Below are 16,291 nucleotides of genomic sequence, written 5' to 3' on the forward strand. Positions count from 1 at the left end.
GGCAGGAGACCCAGCAGGACCCCACTGCTGACCCCACTGCTGACATAAAAAAGCAAGACTACAGTTTGCTAAAATTAACTTGAGTAAGCCAAAATGGAGCTTTTTGTTGGATCAGCTTGTAGAGTGGTTTTCCACTTTGATTTTGAGTGTGACTCCATATCCAGACATTCATGGGTTGATAAAAATTATCAATGGAAATCAAATTTGTGTCCATGCTCTGGACACTACGCTGACAGGCACAGCAAACCTTCTTGCCACAGCTCGCATTGATGTGCTATCCTGGATGAGCTGCACTACCTGGGCCACTTGTGTGGGTTTTAGACTCAGTCTCATGCTACCACTAGAGTGTAAGCATTGCCAGCATTCAAAGTGACCAAAACAGGAAGCATAGAATTGAGAAGTGGTCTCTGGTCACCCCCTGCAGAATCACTCCTTTATTGGGGGTATATTGCTAATTGCCTATAATTTCACCCTGTTGTCTGTTCCATTTGCACAACAGCATGTCAATTAGTGTTGCTTCCTGAGTGGACAGTGTGATTTCACAAAAGTGTGATTGACCTGGAGTTACATTGTGTTGTTGTTCCCTTTATTAAAATTTTTTTGAGCAGTGTTTACTTCATTTACCAAAAATCAGTCTTTACCCCAGTAAGATACTCTAAAGTATTGGCCACTAGGTGTTTCACTTCCTTGCTGTCCACTGCCTGTTGTTAGGCTCAGTCGATCTCTAGTAACAGAGACACCAAGATGGGACACCGGAAAAGAAACAAAGATAATGGAGAGACAGATAAGAGAGACACATGAAAGAGACAGTTTAGAGTGAGTGAGAGAAAGAAAGCAAGCCTGGGCTATGTACTCGCAATCTGTGAGCATGTCTACCTTCTCCAGAGAAATGAGAAATAGCAGTGCAACATGGAGGGGGCTCTTAAGTGTTCAGTCACACAAAATTAAAAAGTCACACCAAACCATAATATGCAAATGCTCAAATACAAGGCAGAAACTGCCACTGATATAAGTTGAATTTAACAGAAACAACATTTATAAGTATACTGAAGTCTAAGTATTTCTAAGGAACATATCTACATGTTTTTAGAATAACTTAACTTTCAAGTACAGTATCCACTTTAAATACTAATTACTGAACATTCTGGGAGAGCTGTGAAAACAGATTCTGTGGCAGCAAGTATTCCTAAAATAGCAAAAAGAAAAATGTACCAAAACCTCAGCTCCCTTGTAACACTCAGTATACAAATGACAGATTGCTGTAGAGCAGATCCAGGCAGTTCTGTATAGCTGTGACCATGTTACTAAGGATGGGATTATGGAGTATTGTAGCTAAATGTCTCAAATTTAGCTCACAGTTTCTGACCATTACAAAGTCTTTTTAGCCAGATAACTACTACAATAAAATCCATTTTCATTTAGATATTTCACTTTTTTAATAGTTCATCCTGCACGTGCCCTAATACTCAAGAAGAACTTACTTAAATAAATCAATGGTTACAACAGCAGATACCAAATGTTCCCATACAAATGGGATGGATGTCTTATGTGTTTGTAGGTGTCCCCATTTACCCAAAGGCTGATGTAAGGTAAAGATGGGGCATTTACATTTTTAACATGCCCAGTCCATTGTTCTCATGTGTGGTAAACTTCCAAGAGAGGTGTCTGGCAGTGGCTTATTCCCATATCCTCAATAAAAATATATGAACAATCTGAGCATACATATGTATACAACATTATAAAGCACTGATGAATAGTGAGATATATTAAAACTCCCTTTTATTTCGTTCAGGTAAAAAACATATTAGTGAAAATATAAAAAATGATGTGCAAAAATGTTTGTCCGCCAACACTTTGACTGTGAACACTTTCATTCGTTTGGCTGAGCAAACCCATAAATGCACTGCTGTTATATGTCTCTGTGCACACCAGCCTTTAGTGTTCAGCAGATTCTTTTAACTTTTTCCTGAATCGCTGCTTAGCTTGTGCATTCTTGACGTTTCATGCATAGGTTATAACTTTGCAGACAGCAGTAATTCATATGCACAAAAGTGTGTACACATATATAGTGCTGCAGTTGTTAAAGGGGTTATCCACCATAAGGTGATTTTAGTACGTACCTGGAAGACAGTAATGGACATGCTTAGGAAGGATCTGCGCTTGTCTTGGGCTAAATGGCTATGCTATGAGATTACCAGAACACTGTGGCTAGCTTTTTGTGAACTTGTATTTCCTGTTTTCAGTTTTCTTGTTTGTCTACAAATCCCATGATTCCATTTTCCTCCTTCCCACACATCAGCTACCCCACCTATTGAAACATAAATGAGCTGCAGACCTGTGGTTTTCAATCAGCGTGCCTCCAGCTGTTGCATTAGTTTCAGATTGCTCTCTCCACCCATTGAAGCAGACAGGCTCCCAGTCATCAGCTGACTAGTGAGCTTGATAACGCTACGTCGTAGTGAAACATGTTGAGGGGGGCAGAGTGGATATTTTAAATTGCTATAGCGCTGCTGCTCTTTGCACTTAACCGTGTGTGACCTGCAGGCATACATGGTTGTTTCATCATAAACAAAGCAGTATTTAAGCAGCAGAGAATTCTGCACAAGGAAATCATCTTATCAAAATAGCAAATAGAGGAAACTCACTATTCGATTTTAAAAAGTGTGTAGTATTCAATGAAGTTTATGGGAGTTTTAATATAAATGGGTATATGGGAAATTAGTTTTTTTTTTTATTCCCAAATGGGTATCTATTGGAATTAAATAGACTAGTGAGTCAGGTCTCGATCACATTGCAAGCTGGGAAAAATCCGAGACAGCAGTCATTTTGTATGCTGTTAAAAATAAATAGTGGGGTGAAAATCACATAAGAATTGTGAGAAAACCATCACACACAGGTACAGACACTATATTATGAACTACACTAACTTTACACCCCCTATAGCATAGTCAAATAAAAAAAAAATCTGGAATACCCCTTTAAGGCTCACAGATGATATTATAGTCCATGTGCACTATATATGTGTACGGACTTTTGTGCATATGAATTACTGCTATCTGTAAAGTTATAACCTATGCATGACATGTCAAGAATGCACATGCTAAGCAGCGATTCAGGAAAAAGTTAAAATAATCCGCTGAACACTAAAGGCTGGTGAGCACAGAGACATATAACAGCAGTACATTATGGGTTTGCTCAGCCAAACGAATGAAAGTGTTGACAGCCGTTATTTTATGAACTCTATTATCAGCAATAAGGTGGCGGCCGAATAGTTTTGCACATCATTTTTGATATTTTTACTAATATGTTTTTTACCTGAACGAAATAAAAGTGAAGTTTTAATATATCTCACTATTCATCAGTGCTTTATAATTCAATATACAATGAGAAACAATTGGATATAGTGTGTGATGCACAGATCAATGCAATACATATGTATATAACCCCTAGGTTAAGAAAACATATACATCATGATATACAGGTTTGTTTTACTAGATGCCTCTGTATGGAATAACACAGACTGCTAAACTTTTCCATACAGCAAAAATTAAAAACTGGAAAAAAAAACCAACCCATTGTATCCTTGGTGTATGCTGGCCTGTAAGAAGCCAAAAGGACATTCGATCATGCAGGTGAGAGCCTAGGGATATGTTTGACAGTTTTCCTAGTGCACACGGCAAGTAGCTTAACATTGTAAATACATTAGTTATCTTATATTGGTCTTTAGCAACAGCCTGAATTATAACCTAGACCTACATTTCTAGTCCCTAAGAAAAAGCAGTTCCTCCATCCTAATGTGCATTGTGTCCTGCTGGGATTGTAAATATTTAAATGGAAAAAAAAAAACTCTAGATTTGTGAATACAGCAGCGAATAAGAACGTCCAAAGGCGTTCCCTACAAATGAGTAAATCAATATGTTTGCAAAGTTACTAAACATTTGATGTACAATGCATTTAGGAAGTTTTCAGACCCTTTCAATTTTTCACATTTTGTTCTTTTACAACATTGTGCTTAAATAAAAAAATAATAATCAAGTTTTCTCCCATCAAAAAGTAAACAGAATGACTAAGTGAAAACAGAATTTTGGAAATTTTGGAAAATGTATTAAAATAGAAAAAACTAAAATATTGTATTGACAAAAGTATTCAGACCCTTTACTTAGTACTTAGTTGAAGCACCTTCAGCAGTGATTACAGCCTTCTTGGGGATGGAAGCACAAGGTTGGTACATCTGGATTTGGGGATTTACTGCCATTCTTCTTAATCCTTTCAAACCCTGTCAGGTGTGATGGGAAACATCTGGGGACAGCTCCTTTCAGGTCACTTCAGAGATGTTCAAGGCTCTGGCTGGGCCATTCAAAAACACAGAGTTGTCCCTAAGTCACTCCTGTGTTGCCTGGGTGTGTGCTTAGGGTCATTGTTTTGTGGGAACGTCTGAGGTCCCAAACACTCTAAATTAGGTTTTCATTAAGAATCTTTCTGTATTTTGCTTCATTCAACTTTCCCTCAACCCTGACAAGTTATCCTGCCCCAGCTGATGAAAAAAAATCCCACAGCATGACGCTGACACCGCCATGCTTAACTGTAGGGATGGTATTAGGCAGGTGATGAGCAGTCCTGGTTTCCTCCAGACATGATGCATTAAACTGTGGCTGAAAATTAAATTTTGGTTTCATCAGACCAGAGAATCTTGGGTCTTGAGTCCTTTAGGTGCTTTTTTTTTGCAAACTCTAGGCAGACTTTCATCTGTATTTTCCCGAGCAGGAGCTTCTCTCTGACTACTCTGCCATAACGCCCAGATTGGTGGAGTGTTGCAGTGATGGTTGACCTTCTGAAAGTTTCCCCTATCTGCACACAAGATATTTAGAGCTCAGACAGACTAACCATTGGGTTCTTGGTCACCTCTCTTACCAAGGCCCTTCTCCCCTGATTAGTTTGGTTAGAGGGCCAGCTCTAAGAAGTTTAAAACCAAAAGAACAGGATGCACTCCATGGTGTATTACCCTCAGTATATGGTAACGCTCAGTGTGGATTGCGCTTACCACGAGTGGTTGTACTCCAATCCAAGTACAACCATGGGGTAACGTGTGAAGGAAGACAATGCCTCTGCATCCACTCTGCGCTAGGTAAGCAGCATCAAACAGGGGATATACCTCCAGGAAAAACCCAAGATAAACGGGCGCTGAGACTGGTTACTAATGAAAATTTTCCCAAAATGCAACGCGTTTCACAGGAGGGACCGCTCCCTCAGGCAACTGAGGAAGCTGCCCCACCCATGAAACACGTTGCATTGTTGGAAAATAAATGACATTAGTAACTCACCCAGTCTCAGCGCACATTTATCCTGCACTTTTCCCGGAGGTATGCCCGCTGTTTGAAACTCCAAGAAGTGTCCTGGTTGTTTCAAATATTCCATTTAAAATTAAGGAAGCAATTGTGCTCTGGGGAACTTTCAGTGCAGAATTTTTTTTTATACTCTTCTCCAGATCTGTGCCTGCACACAATTTTGCCTCTGAGCTCTACAGGCAGTTCTTTCTACCTCTTAGCACGTTTTTTTCTTTATATGTATTGTTAGCTGTTAGACCTTACATAGACAGGGGTGTATATTTTCAAATTTATCCTCTCATCTAAATTTACCACAGGTGACTTCACTCAAAGTGTAGAAACATCTCAGCGGTGATGAAGAGAATTGGGAGGTCCCATTCCTTTTTAATAAATTTGCAGAAATTTCTAAAATTCTGTTTTTGCTTTCTCATTATGTTGTATTGTGTGTGGAATAATAGGGGGAACCTGTTTCTTTTCATTCTTTTAGTACAAGGCTGCAAAATAACAAAATGTGAAAAGTGAAAGGCTCTATTAACTTTCCAAATGCATTGCACTTGGCACTGTTTCTGGAAAAAAGCAGACCATTATTCTGATGCTGGACAATCTCTTTAAGAACCCTGTGTATCTGCTATACTTTTCATTAAATAAGCTTTTGATTTATTAAAGTCTGTATTAGCTATAATCTTATTTAATGAGAGTAATTATACTTGTTACTCTGGTTTCAACATTCTCTTACATAATAGGCCCAGTAGCATTAAAAGAGGATTACCACAAAAAAAGCCTATATATTAGTAAATCAGCAGTGAGTGCAGATGCCAAATGTTCATTCTGTTTTAATTACTTAAATAGATATACATTTTTCCTTTTTTGCATAAGCGACAACAGAATATAAAATGCAGATATATTTGTGTTTGAATTGGCTTCTCGGCAACTGAAGGTAATATTTTTGGATTATTACTGATGATCCATTCTGCTAGAATGACTATTTACTATCAGTTTTATCAAAAAATAATTCAAGGTTGGCAATCAAAATTCGGGCACTTCCACTGTCACTTTTGCTTTACATACTGACTGGCCCTTTTACATTTTGGGTGGAAAACTTCTTTGAAGCCTTACGGTCACTTTTGCTAGGTATAGCCGGGAGAAGCACTTAGCAGTTGCTTTATGTGACTTGTTGCAGGATACAGGCTCATTTGTAAATCTATGGCCTGTCTACTGCAATGATTCAGATCCATTGGTAAGTCAGGTAGTAAAGATTATCTTTATAGCTAACAATCGGTGGTGTCTCAGCACAAGGCCCCTGGCCAACCAACACTTGTTAAAAGTATTTATCCAAAAATATCAAGTCAGGTGTAGAAGCGTTTATATGGGTACTCTGGAGAAATATTTTTTTTTTTTCAAATTAACTGGTGCCAGAAAATTATACAGATTAGTAAATTACTTCTATTTGAATATTGTAAGCCTTCTAGTACTTATCAGCTGCTGTATACTACAGAGAAAGTTGTGTAGTTCTTTCCAATCTGACCACAATGCTCTCTGCTGACACCTCTGTCCGAGTCAGGAATTGTCCGGAGATGGAGAGGTTCGCTATGAAGATCTGCTCATGCTCGTGACAGTTCCTGACACGGACAGAGGTGTCAGTAGAGAGCATTGTGGTCAGACTGAAAAGAACTACATAACTTTCTCTGGAGCATACAGCAGCTAGGTACTTGAAGGCTTAAAGAGTACTTGTCACCAAACTAAACTGTTATTATATTGGTCCTTATTTAGTTATAAGACACTTTGCTATTTACTTGCTGTTTAAATTCTCAACCTTTAGGGCTCGTTCACATAAGCGGATTTATTTACAGGTTTCCCGCTGCGTATTTGAAAGGGGGCGGGCTCTCCATGGCTGTCCGCAGCAGATTTTCCACAGCGGAAAATCTGCCGCAAGCCCCATTGAAGTCAGTAGGGTCTGCGGCAGATTTTACACAGCGTAAAATCTGCTGCGGACAGCCACGGAGGTTCAGCCCCCTTTCAAATACGCAGCGGGAAACCCGCAAATAAATCCGATCATGTGAACTAACCCTTATATGTTTTTAATGTAATTGAAAAAAATGCCCACTAGGTTGTTCTGTTCTGTCCCATGCACAAGTCAAACAGTTAGTCTGGTCTCCTTTGGGCCTGGCAGGGGACTAAACTCAGTAAGTGCGGGGCATGGCGAGGCACAGCTCTTGCCGGCTCCAGTGACATTGTGTCAGCTGGGGAACGCCCACTTTCTCCTGCCAGGAGCTTACACAATGTGAGCAAGGGAAAGGTATGAAACAGAGCTTTTTAAAGCTTGGAAAAAAAAATTAAGGGCAGGAGGGGTGTTAGAAGTAGTTAAGGAATATAATCTGAGTTAGTTTAGAAAATATGGTTTGATGACAGGTACTCTTTAACATTTTTAAATAGAAGTAAGTTAGAAAGCTGTATAACTGTCTGGCACCTGTTGGGTTAAAGGGGTACTCTGGTGAAAAATAACTTTTTTTTTTAAATCACCTGGTACCAATAAATCAAACAGATTTATAAAATTCTTCTATTTTAAAATCTTAATCCTTCCGGTACTTTTCAGCAGTCAAGAGCACGATAGGTTTGGGGATTTGCTCCTGCTCTTGACAGAGGTGTCAGCAGAGAGCACTGTTGTCAGCCCTCAGAGATCCCTGAGGAAGGAAAATGCTATTTTCTGAAACGCCGTTGGAGTAACCTTTCTGGCCCTACCAGCTCTCCGTAGTGACGTCGCTCCCAGCTACGGGACTCAAACTCCTTTCACTTTGCAGCACGAAGGTAGAGACGCTGCCGGCCAGGGCAGATCTCCCTGCGAATGCACAGACATTTGCATACACCCGTATTACCCACAAGGAACCACGCATATCGGAGGAACAGGACCAGAATATGAATACATATTTCTGAAAGATAATACCTTCCTGTTTTATCTTAATACATGCTCCGTGGGACATATATAGTGATTTGTGTTACATTGGAAAGGGTGCGCACGTACTATCTGCGTTCCCACACATTTTGTCTTTTCTATTACTTTTAATGGTCAAACAGGGACCCATTAGGTTGGCATATATAGCTGCTGCGGGACATTCTTTTAATCCATAGCGCCAAGAGTGTGGTTAGTTTTATAATTCACAATTCTTGTATTTGTAAGAACAGTACCTGACACATCCAGATGCTCCAGGTTTGGGCATAATGATACCACGTCAAAAACGGCCTCATTAGAGATGTTATAACAATTGGAAACTTCAAGTCTCCTAAGTTCTGGACAGCACTGAGCAATAGTGTAAAGCCCTCTATCGGTGAGCCGCCTGCAGCCACTAACAATTACTGTCTCCAACATGAGACAGACGTTGGGGGTATCCTGACAAAGTCTACGTGTCAACACTTTTAAAGCTCTGTCCACACTTAATGTTTCACCAGTCAGTCGAATAGTCCTCCATAATCGAGGGTCCCAGGCTAGGTTATACCAGCGCCGGCAGACTCGAGCACATCGACAAAGTTGGTTTGTGGGTAGATATGAGAAAATCTGGATTATACATTGATCCGGCAATCGGTCAGTGTTTGCCTGTTCTTTTTGATGCTTTGATGCAAGGCGTATGAGTGGATGAGTGAGACGTGTAGGAGGTGGTGAATGGACTATAGCAACAGTCTCTCCTGTAATGGATGATGATGAAGTAGATGATCCTCTCCCATTTTGGAAGCTATGCAGATTCTGAGGGCATATTAGTGCAGGACTTGGAGTGCTGAGCGTCCGCATGCTCAGGTCAGAATCTGAAAGAAAAAGAGAACAAAGTATATTAAACATTTAATCTGAAATGGCAAACGTATACTTCAGTCTCAAGTGTATTAGACAAATAGATGATGTGAAAATAAAAACAGAATTATGATTCTGACATCCTGTAATTATAATTACCACTTCGATATTAACATAGGCCTTAAATTATGGCATGGCCCCTACTCAAAAATATGTTAGTATGTTACCTAGTTGGTGCCTGGTCGGTACATCGATTTTACAATGTAACATTTCTTCCACTATATGTGGATATAAATCAGAATTATGAATCTTCTCTGAATAGGGGAGACTAAAATAACAACAAGCTATAAATGTATAGTAAATCCGCATATGCCGTCAATAGACTGTAACTGACGTCTTTAGTACATATTCATCTACCGTACTGTAAAACAGTAAAACAAGAAAATAAACTCAAATGTTAAACAAATCTTGAGCAATCCCTAACAGTGCTCCTCTTGTCAAACCGTCAGTGAAAAGGTAAATCATGGTGCCAGCTGCTTTATGATCTTTGTGACAGCTACTGTCAGTAAACTGAGGAGTTTCTCCAAGAGTGGAACTGGAAAGATAACATGAAGATTATGTGTAGAAATGGGGCTAAGCTTTTGGAGTCATCATCTCAGTTACTTCCCAATAACTCTGACCTGTCAGGATCCCCTCCTGGGTGGCCTGCCTCTGGTTCAGAGGTTTCTGAATTACTGCTAAAGGCAGGCACATCTGCACATATTCACATGTGAATGGCTTGGGGCAGTAACTAGTACATAGCAAATATATCATTCCTGGATTGCACTTCATGGACATTTCTTTAGTAAAAGGACAAGGCAATATATTAGCGATTGCTACTTACAAAGAAAACAATAGCCAAAGTATATGTAATTATCTCGATACATTTATAGTCTGAAAAATGCAGTATATGTTTTAAAAGGATAAAGTACCAGCCGGGGAAGGTCAGATTCACACGTCTTTTTACAGTTAGAATAGAAAATAGAACAATAACTTATACATGGATCAGGAAAATCATTAAAAAAAATAAACACATAAATGAACCTGTAGCTCTTTGAACACTTGGGGTCACTCCGATGCAGGATGGAGCTAAATCTGGTCAAAGTTGTTGTTTTGTTATTCAAAATGTATATGCCAAAGGGGTTCAGAGAACAAACGCAAAACTATTGGGATCTAGGAACTATGGTGCAGGGATTGTAAATCAAAGATAGAATAAAAAGAAGGGGTTAAAATAAATACGTTACAAAAGGGACGTTTAGAGATCTCAGGATATCTTTATTTTCTGCTGATCCCTGGTTTTCTATTCTAGAAACTGTAGTTGAAGACTTTTAGTAATTCAGTAAATGTTAGAGTACCTGTCATCAAACCATATTTTCTTAACAAACTCTGATTATATTTCCTAACTCCTCCTTACACCCCTCCATACCTTTCTCCTTGTTCCCACTGTGTGAGCTCCTGGCAGGAGAAAGTGGGCATTCCCCAGCAGGCACGACATCACTGAAGCCAGCAACAGCTATGCCTCACCATGCACGGCAAGCACTTCCTGAATTTGGACCTGATGAAGAGGGGGTCCCGCCCCTCGAAACGCGTAGTCCATGCACTATTTATGTCTAATAAATGTTTGTTATTTTAACTGTCCGGACATCTTATTTTCTCTGCTGCACCTGCACCAGCTTCAATCCTGAGTTTGGTCACCTGCCAGGCTGGTAGGGGACCAAACTAAGGCTTGTTTCCCACTAGCAAATTACTCCATTTAGCAAGATCCGTCCTAAAATCAGCTGTCACCGGCAGTAACCAAATCCTATACATCCGTTAGAAAATCCCATTATAGTCTATGGGATTTTTCTAATATCCGTTTTAATCCATTATAGCCCGTTATTGATAACAAACGTTATTTTGTAACGGGAGATAGTACGGAAGAAAATAGTTTACTTCACGTTTTACTAATGAATAAAAAAATCTAAACTTTTTAGAATTTTTTATTTAATTGCCATTTTTTGACCCCTGCAACTTTTTTTTATTTTTTTCGTGTACGAGGCTGCATGATGGCTTATTTTTTTCATCGTAATCTGTTGCTAGTATTGGTATCATTTTGGTATTGATTTGACTTTTTAATTGCTTATTAGTTTCTTTTTTCTGAGATATGATGCTATAAACAATTCTAGGGTTTGCTATTTTTTAACATTTATGTCATTTACAGTACAGGATATATAATGGTATATTTTAATAGTTTGGACAAGTACACACACAGCGATACAAAATATGTTTATTTTTATTATGTTTACATGTTTTTTTTCATAAGGGAAAAGTACGTGTGTCTGTTAAACTTTTATTAAACTGTTTTTAGTTTTTTACTTTATTAGTCCCTTAGGGGACTTTTAGGAGGAATCATTAGATTCCTCATTACAGATCAATGCAGTTCTTTTGAACTTCATTAATCTGTGTGATTTGTGCTCCATTGATAATGGCTGGTCCAGCCAGGTTCTACCAATAACAGAACCATGGTCCCTAGGGAAGCAGAGGTAAGCCCTCCAGCTACCTCTACAGTGGATTGCATACACCCCCCCCCCATGCGATTGCGCTGCTGGGGGACAATCCACCCCACTAGACCACAGGGAGCATTTACATGTCTCTTTAGATGCCATTGTCAGCTATTAGAGGCGGCCCCCAGCAACTGAAATCAGCTGGGGGACATCAGGTATGGAGCGGGCTCGAGTCAGGAGCCTGCTCCATACAGCCTGAGTGCTGCCGTACTTGTCGGGGGATTTCAGGTCCAGCCCTGCTTGCCCTAAGCAGGGCTAAAGGCCTGAAATATTTACCTGCCCTATGCCAGGAACTGCATGTCCCGGGCATCGGGCAATAGGATTTCCACATCCCTGACTGTACTTTTAGCACTATACCTTTGCACTAATTTAGGAAGATGATCATTTTACCCAAAAATCTACGACGAAATGGGAAAAAAAAAAATCATTGTGCAACAAAATTGAAGAAAAAAACCCATTTTGTAACTTTTGTGGGCTTCCGTTTCTACACAGTAAATTTTTTTAGTAAAGATGACACCTTATCTTTATTCCATAGGTCCATAGAATTAAAATGATACCCTACTTATATAGGTTTGATTTTGTCGTACTTCTGGAAAAAATCATAACTACATGCAGAAAAATTTATACATTTAAAATTGTCATTTTCTGACCCCTATAACTTTTTTATTTTTTCGCATACGGGGCGGTATGAGGGCTCAATTTTTTTGCCGTGATCTGAAGTTTTTAGCGGTACCATTTTTGTATTGATTGGACTTTTTGATCACTTTTTATTCATTTTTTCATGATATAAAAAGTGACCAAAAATACACTATTTTGGACTTTTGAATTTTTTTGCACATATGCCATTGACCGTGCGGTTTAATTAACAATAACATTTCCACACGCGGCGATACCACATATGTTTATTTTATTTAAACAGTTTTTTTTGTTAAATAGGAAAATGATTCTGCCGCTTGACTGCTCATGCCTGGATCTCAGGCACTGAGCAGTCATTTGGCGATCGGACAACAGGAGGCAGGTAAGGGGACTCTCCTGCTGTCCTACAGCTGTTCGGGATGCCGCGATTTCACTGCGGCAATCCCGAACAGCTCCCTTAGCTAACTGGCATTGGTTTACTTTGACTTTAGACGCGGCGTTCAAGTATATGGTACTGAGTAACATATACAGTTACATTTTTTTGTGGGATCTGACAGGTACGTTTTAACGATCGGGCCAATTTTATTTTTGCGTTTTTATTTTTTCCTCCTCGGCTTCTAAAAATCATAACTTTTATGTTCATCCACTGACCCATGTGAGAGCTTGTTTTTTTTACTTTGTAATGACATCACTCACTTGAAATTGAAAAGAAAACTGACATTTTGCACATTTTGGAGGGTTTTGTTTTTACGCTGTACACTTTACGGTAAAAATTACCTGTTTTCTTTATTCTGTGGGTCAATAGGAATTAAATGATTCCCATGATTACAGACTTTTCTATTATTGTAATGCTTTTAAAAATACTAACTTTTTTCACACAAGTATATTTTGACCATCTATAATTTCCAAATTTTTCCATATACGGCGCTGTATGAGGGCTCATTTTTTGCGCCGTGATCTCTAGTTTTTTTTGTCCCATTTTTGCTTATATCTGAGAATTTTATTTTATTAAATTTTTTTAAATGTGATATGACCAAAACGCAGCAATTTTGGACATTCATTTTTTTTTTACGTTTACGCCGTTCATCATACATAATCATGTACATTATATTTTGATAGTTCAGACATTTACGCACGTGGCAATACCAAACATGTTTATTAATAATTAATTTTTACGCTTTTTGGGGTTAAAATGGGAACAAGGAGCAATTTACATTTTTAGTGGGGGAGGGGATTTTTCACACACATATATATATATATATATATATATGTATTTATTTATTCATTTTTACCCCGTGTAGACCTTGGGATGAGGGCCAGAGCAGGTGAAGGGACCTCTGGCTGCTATGTTTAATGATCGGATCCCCACAGCAGTGCCGAGGGCGATCTGATCATTCATTCACAGTGCCCCATTGCCACCGATGCTGTGATCTGTATTGATCATGGCATCTGAGAGTGGTTAATGGCAGGCATCAGCATGATCGCTGATGTCCGCTATTACCGGCAGATCCCTGGTTGCTGATAGCAGCCGGGACCTACTGTGCATGATGCGAGCAACGTTCCGATGGTGCGCTAAGTCCCAGCACATCAGGATGTACATTTATGTCTGTTGTACTTAAGGGGTTAATATGGTTCCATCTTATGCCTGATTACAGAGGTTTTCTCCCCTAGATGCATTGCTACTACCTGTTTTATAGTGCTACAAGATGGCATCATGCAGTGCCATGCATAGTACAGAGCTGTGGGGGCTCAATGTGTCATCATGCACGCTCTGTCCACATAGCTCCAGCATACATACTTTATTACAAATTAATTACTTTATTGCAAATTAATATTCTGCATACGTTCCTAATAATTTATTGGAAAATGCTATAAATGAAAGATTTAATAACTATAATATGGTTCGTACAAATTAAGGATAAGGACAAGAAAAGTGCCCTAAAACAAGGGCCTGGCTAAAACATATGATAATGATATATTAGTGTAAGATCCCAGAAGCCATTTAAGGTAAAAAGCTACATTTTACGACTTAACTGATTTACAAGTGCATTAATGTTTGAAACCACAGTTTTCCATAAAGCGATGAAGCCAGACAAATAGATTGTCAACAGCAGACATGCTGTAAATAGTTTATCGGAGTAATCTCGGCAATAATACTTAGACTCCAGAAAGCTGTTTTGGATGATAATTTGTAGATGATAATTTTAATATAGCTGAAACTACATACTAGTCACATTCTTTTTCAATTCTAAGAAAACTGTGAATTAATGAAATGCAAGTCTTCCCACATACTATTGTTCTCTTAACTCTATATTTTATTTGTCTTCTGGTATCAATCAAGGAAAGTAAATAAAACTTTTTTTTTACAACCTTACTGTCATTTGAAAAACTTTTGACATGTTGTCCAGACATGTAAAAAATGTAGATGGTACCAGATTTCAGTCCTGAGACCCACCGCAAACCCGAGTTATAAGCCAGTGCACTCCTCACTTCCCGGCTGGTTCTGATTCTGACTTTGGATTTGATTATCAGCTGAGGAGTCAAGCACAACCCACCATGCACTTCACCGGCATGTAACACGTGGTCGCAGTGGGTCTCAGAATGGAGACCTAGTCCTATCTAAACTTTTGACATGACGTTAAAAGTTTTAAGAAATGACAATAACAGTTTAAAGTAGTTTTGTTCTGTTGCCACTTAAAAATACTAGCTTCTATTCATTAAATTTAAAGGGGTACTCCGGTGCTTAGACATCTTATCCCCTATCCTATCCCCTTATCCTCTATCCCCGTGATCTTGCTCGCGGCACCCCGTTTGTAATCAGTACCCGGAGCGTGTTCGCTGATTACCAGCGACCACAGGGCCGACGGCATGTGACATCACGCCTCCGCACCCGTGTGATAGCTGTCGCGCCCCCTCCCATAGGCTTGCATTGAGGGGCGGAGCATCACACGGGGCGGAGGTGTGACCTCACATGCCGTCGGCCCTGTGGTCGCCGGTAATCAGACCCGGAGCGAACACGCTCCGGGGACTGATTATGAGCGGGGTGCCGCGTGCAAGATCACAGGGGTCCCCAGCGGCGGGACTCCCACGATCAGGCATCTTATCCCCTATCCTTTGGATAGGGGATACGATGTCTAAGCACCGGAGTACCCCTTTAATGTCATCTAAATATTAAAAAAAGGAGAAAGCATTAAAAGGGAACCTGCCATACTGAATGTGCTGGCCAGTCTACAGCCATCGTGCTATAGAACTGGAGGAGCTAAGCAGACTGCTATATAGGTTTTGTGGAAAAAGTTTCAGGGTGACGTGTCATTTATTGATGTAATTCTCTGCTTTTTCTATGCTTAGTAGTCAAGTTGGCGGCCATACTCAGTGACTGACTTATCTTTGTATAAATGTGTATATAGAGAGAGCTGGCAGTCACTCAGTAAGGCTGCTCATTTAATTACTACGCCGAGAATGAGCAAAATATTACATGAATAAATGTACTGGAGTTGTACTGAAAATTGTGCCCCAAAATGTTATCAGTCTACTTGGCTCTTCCTGTTCTATATCCTGATGCCTACAAATGATCCTGCATTTTATCATAACAGGTTTTAAGTGGTTTTCTCACCAATTATTTTTCTTACCTACCTACAGGATAGATAATAAATGTGTGCACTCTGGTGACCCAACGCTGTGGGAACACAGTCTATTGACAGGGGGACAGGAACACCTAGTTGGCAACAGAGGTACATAACAATATAAAGTTCTAAGAAAAGATGTGACAGAATTGTTATTTAATGGGGAATAAAAGTATTTACTATATTAGTATTTACAAAGTTAAATATTCATTCTAAAATTTAGCTGATTTAAATGCGCCAGATGAGCAGGCAAGGCCCAATTTACATAATGTTTTAAAGGGGTACTTCGGCCCTAACACATCTTTCAGGGATGTGGAATTCCTATCGCCCTATGCCCTGGACACGCAT

At 39.4% G+C, this 16,291-nt stretch overlaps 1 protein-coding gene across 6 annotated transcripts in view; it reads right to left on the reverse strand.

Annotated features, from left to right (window-relative positions):
* The window catches only part of FBXL7 (F-box and leucine rich repeat protein 7), a 399,261-nt gene that overhangs the window by 105,167 nt on the left and 277,803 nt on the right, over positions 1-16,291 (reverse strand). For all 6 annotated transcript variants that reach the window (XR_008844092.1, XR_008844093.1, XR_008844091.1 and 3 more), the window contains exon 3: positions 8,508-9,119. Coding sequence is in view for 1 of the 6 variants with exons in the window: in XM_056520938.1 (XP_056376913.1) it covers positions 8,508-9,119 (612 nt within the window). In the remaining 5 variants the exon portion in view is untranslated. The remainder of the gene's footprint in view (positions 1-8,507; positions 9,120-16,291) is intronic.

The sequence above is a fragment of the Hyla sarda genome, chromosome 5 (assembly GCF_029499605.1).
Source record: "Hyla sarda isolate aHylSar1 chromosome 5, aHylSar1.hap1, whole genome shotgun sequence".
NCBI lineage: Eukaryota > Metazoa > Chordata > Amphibia > Anura > Hylidae > Hyla > Hyla sarda.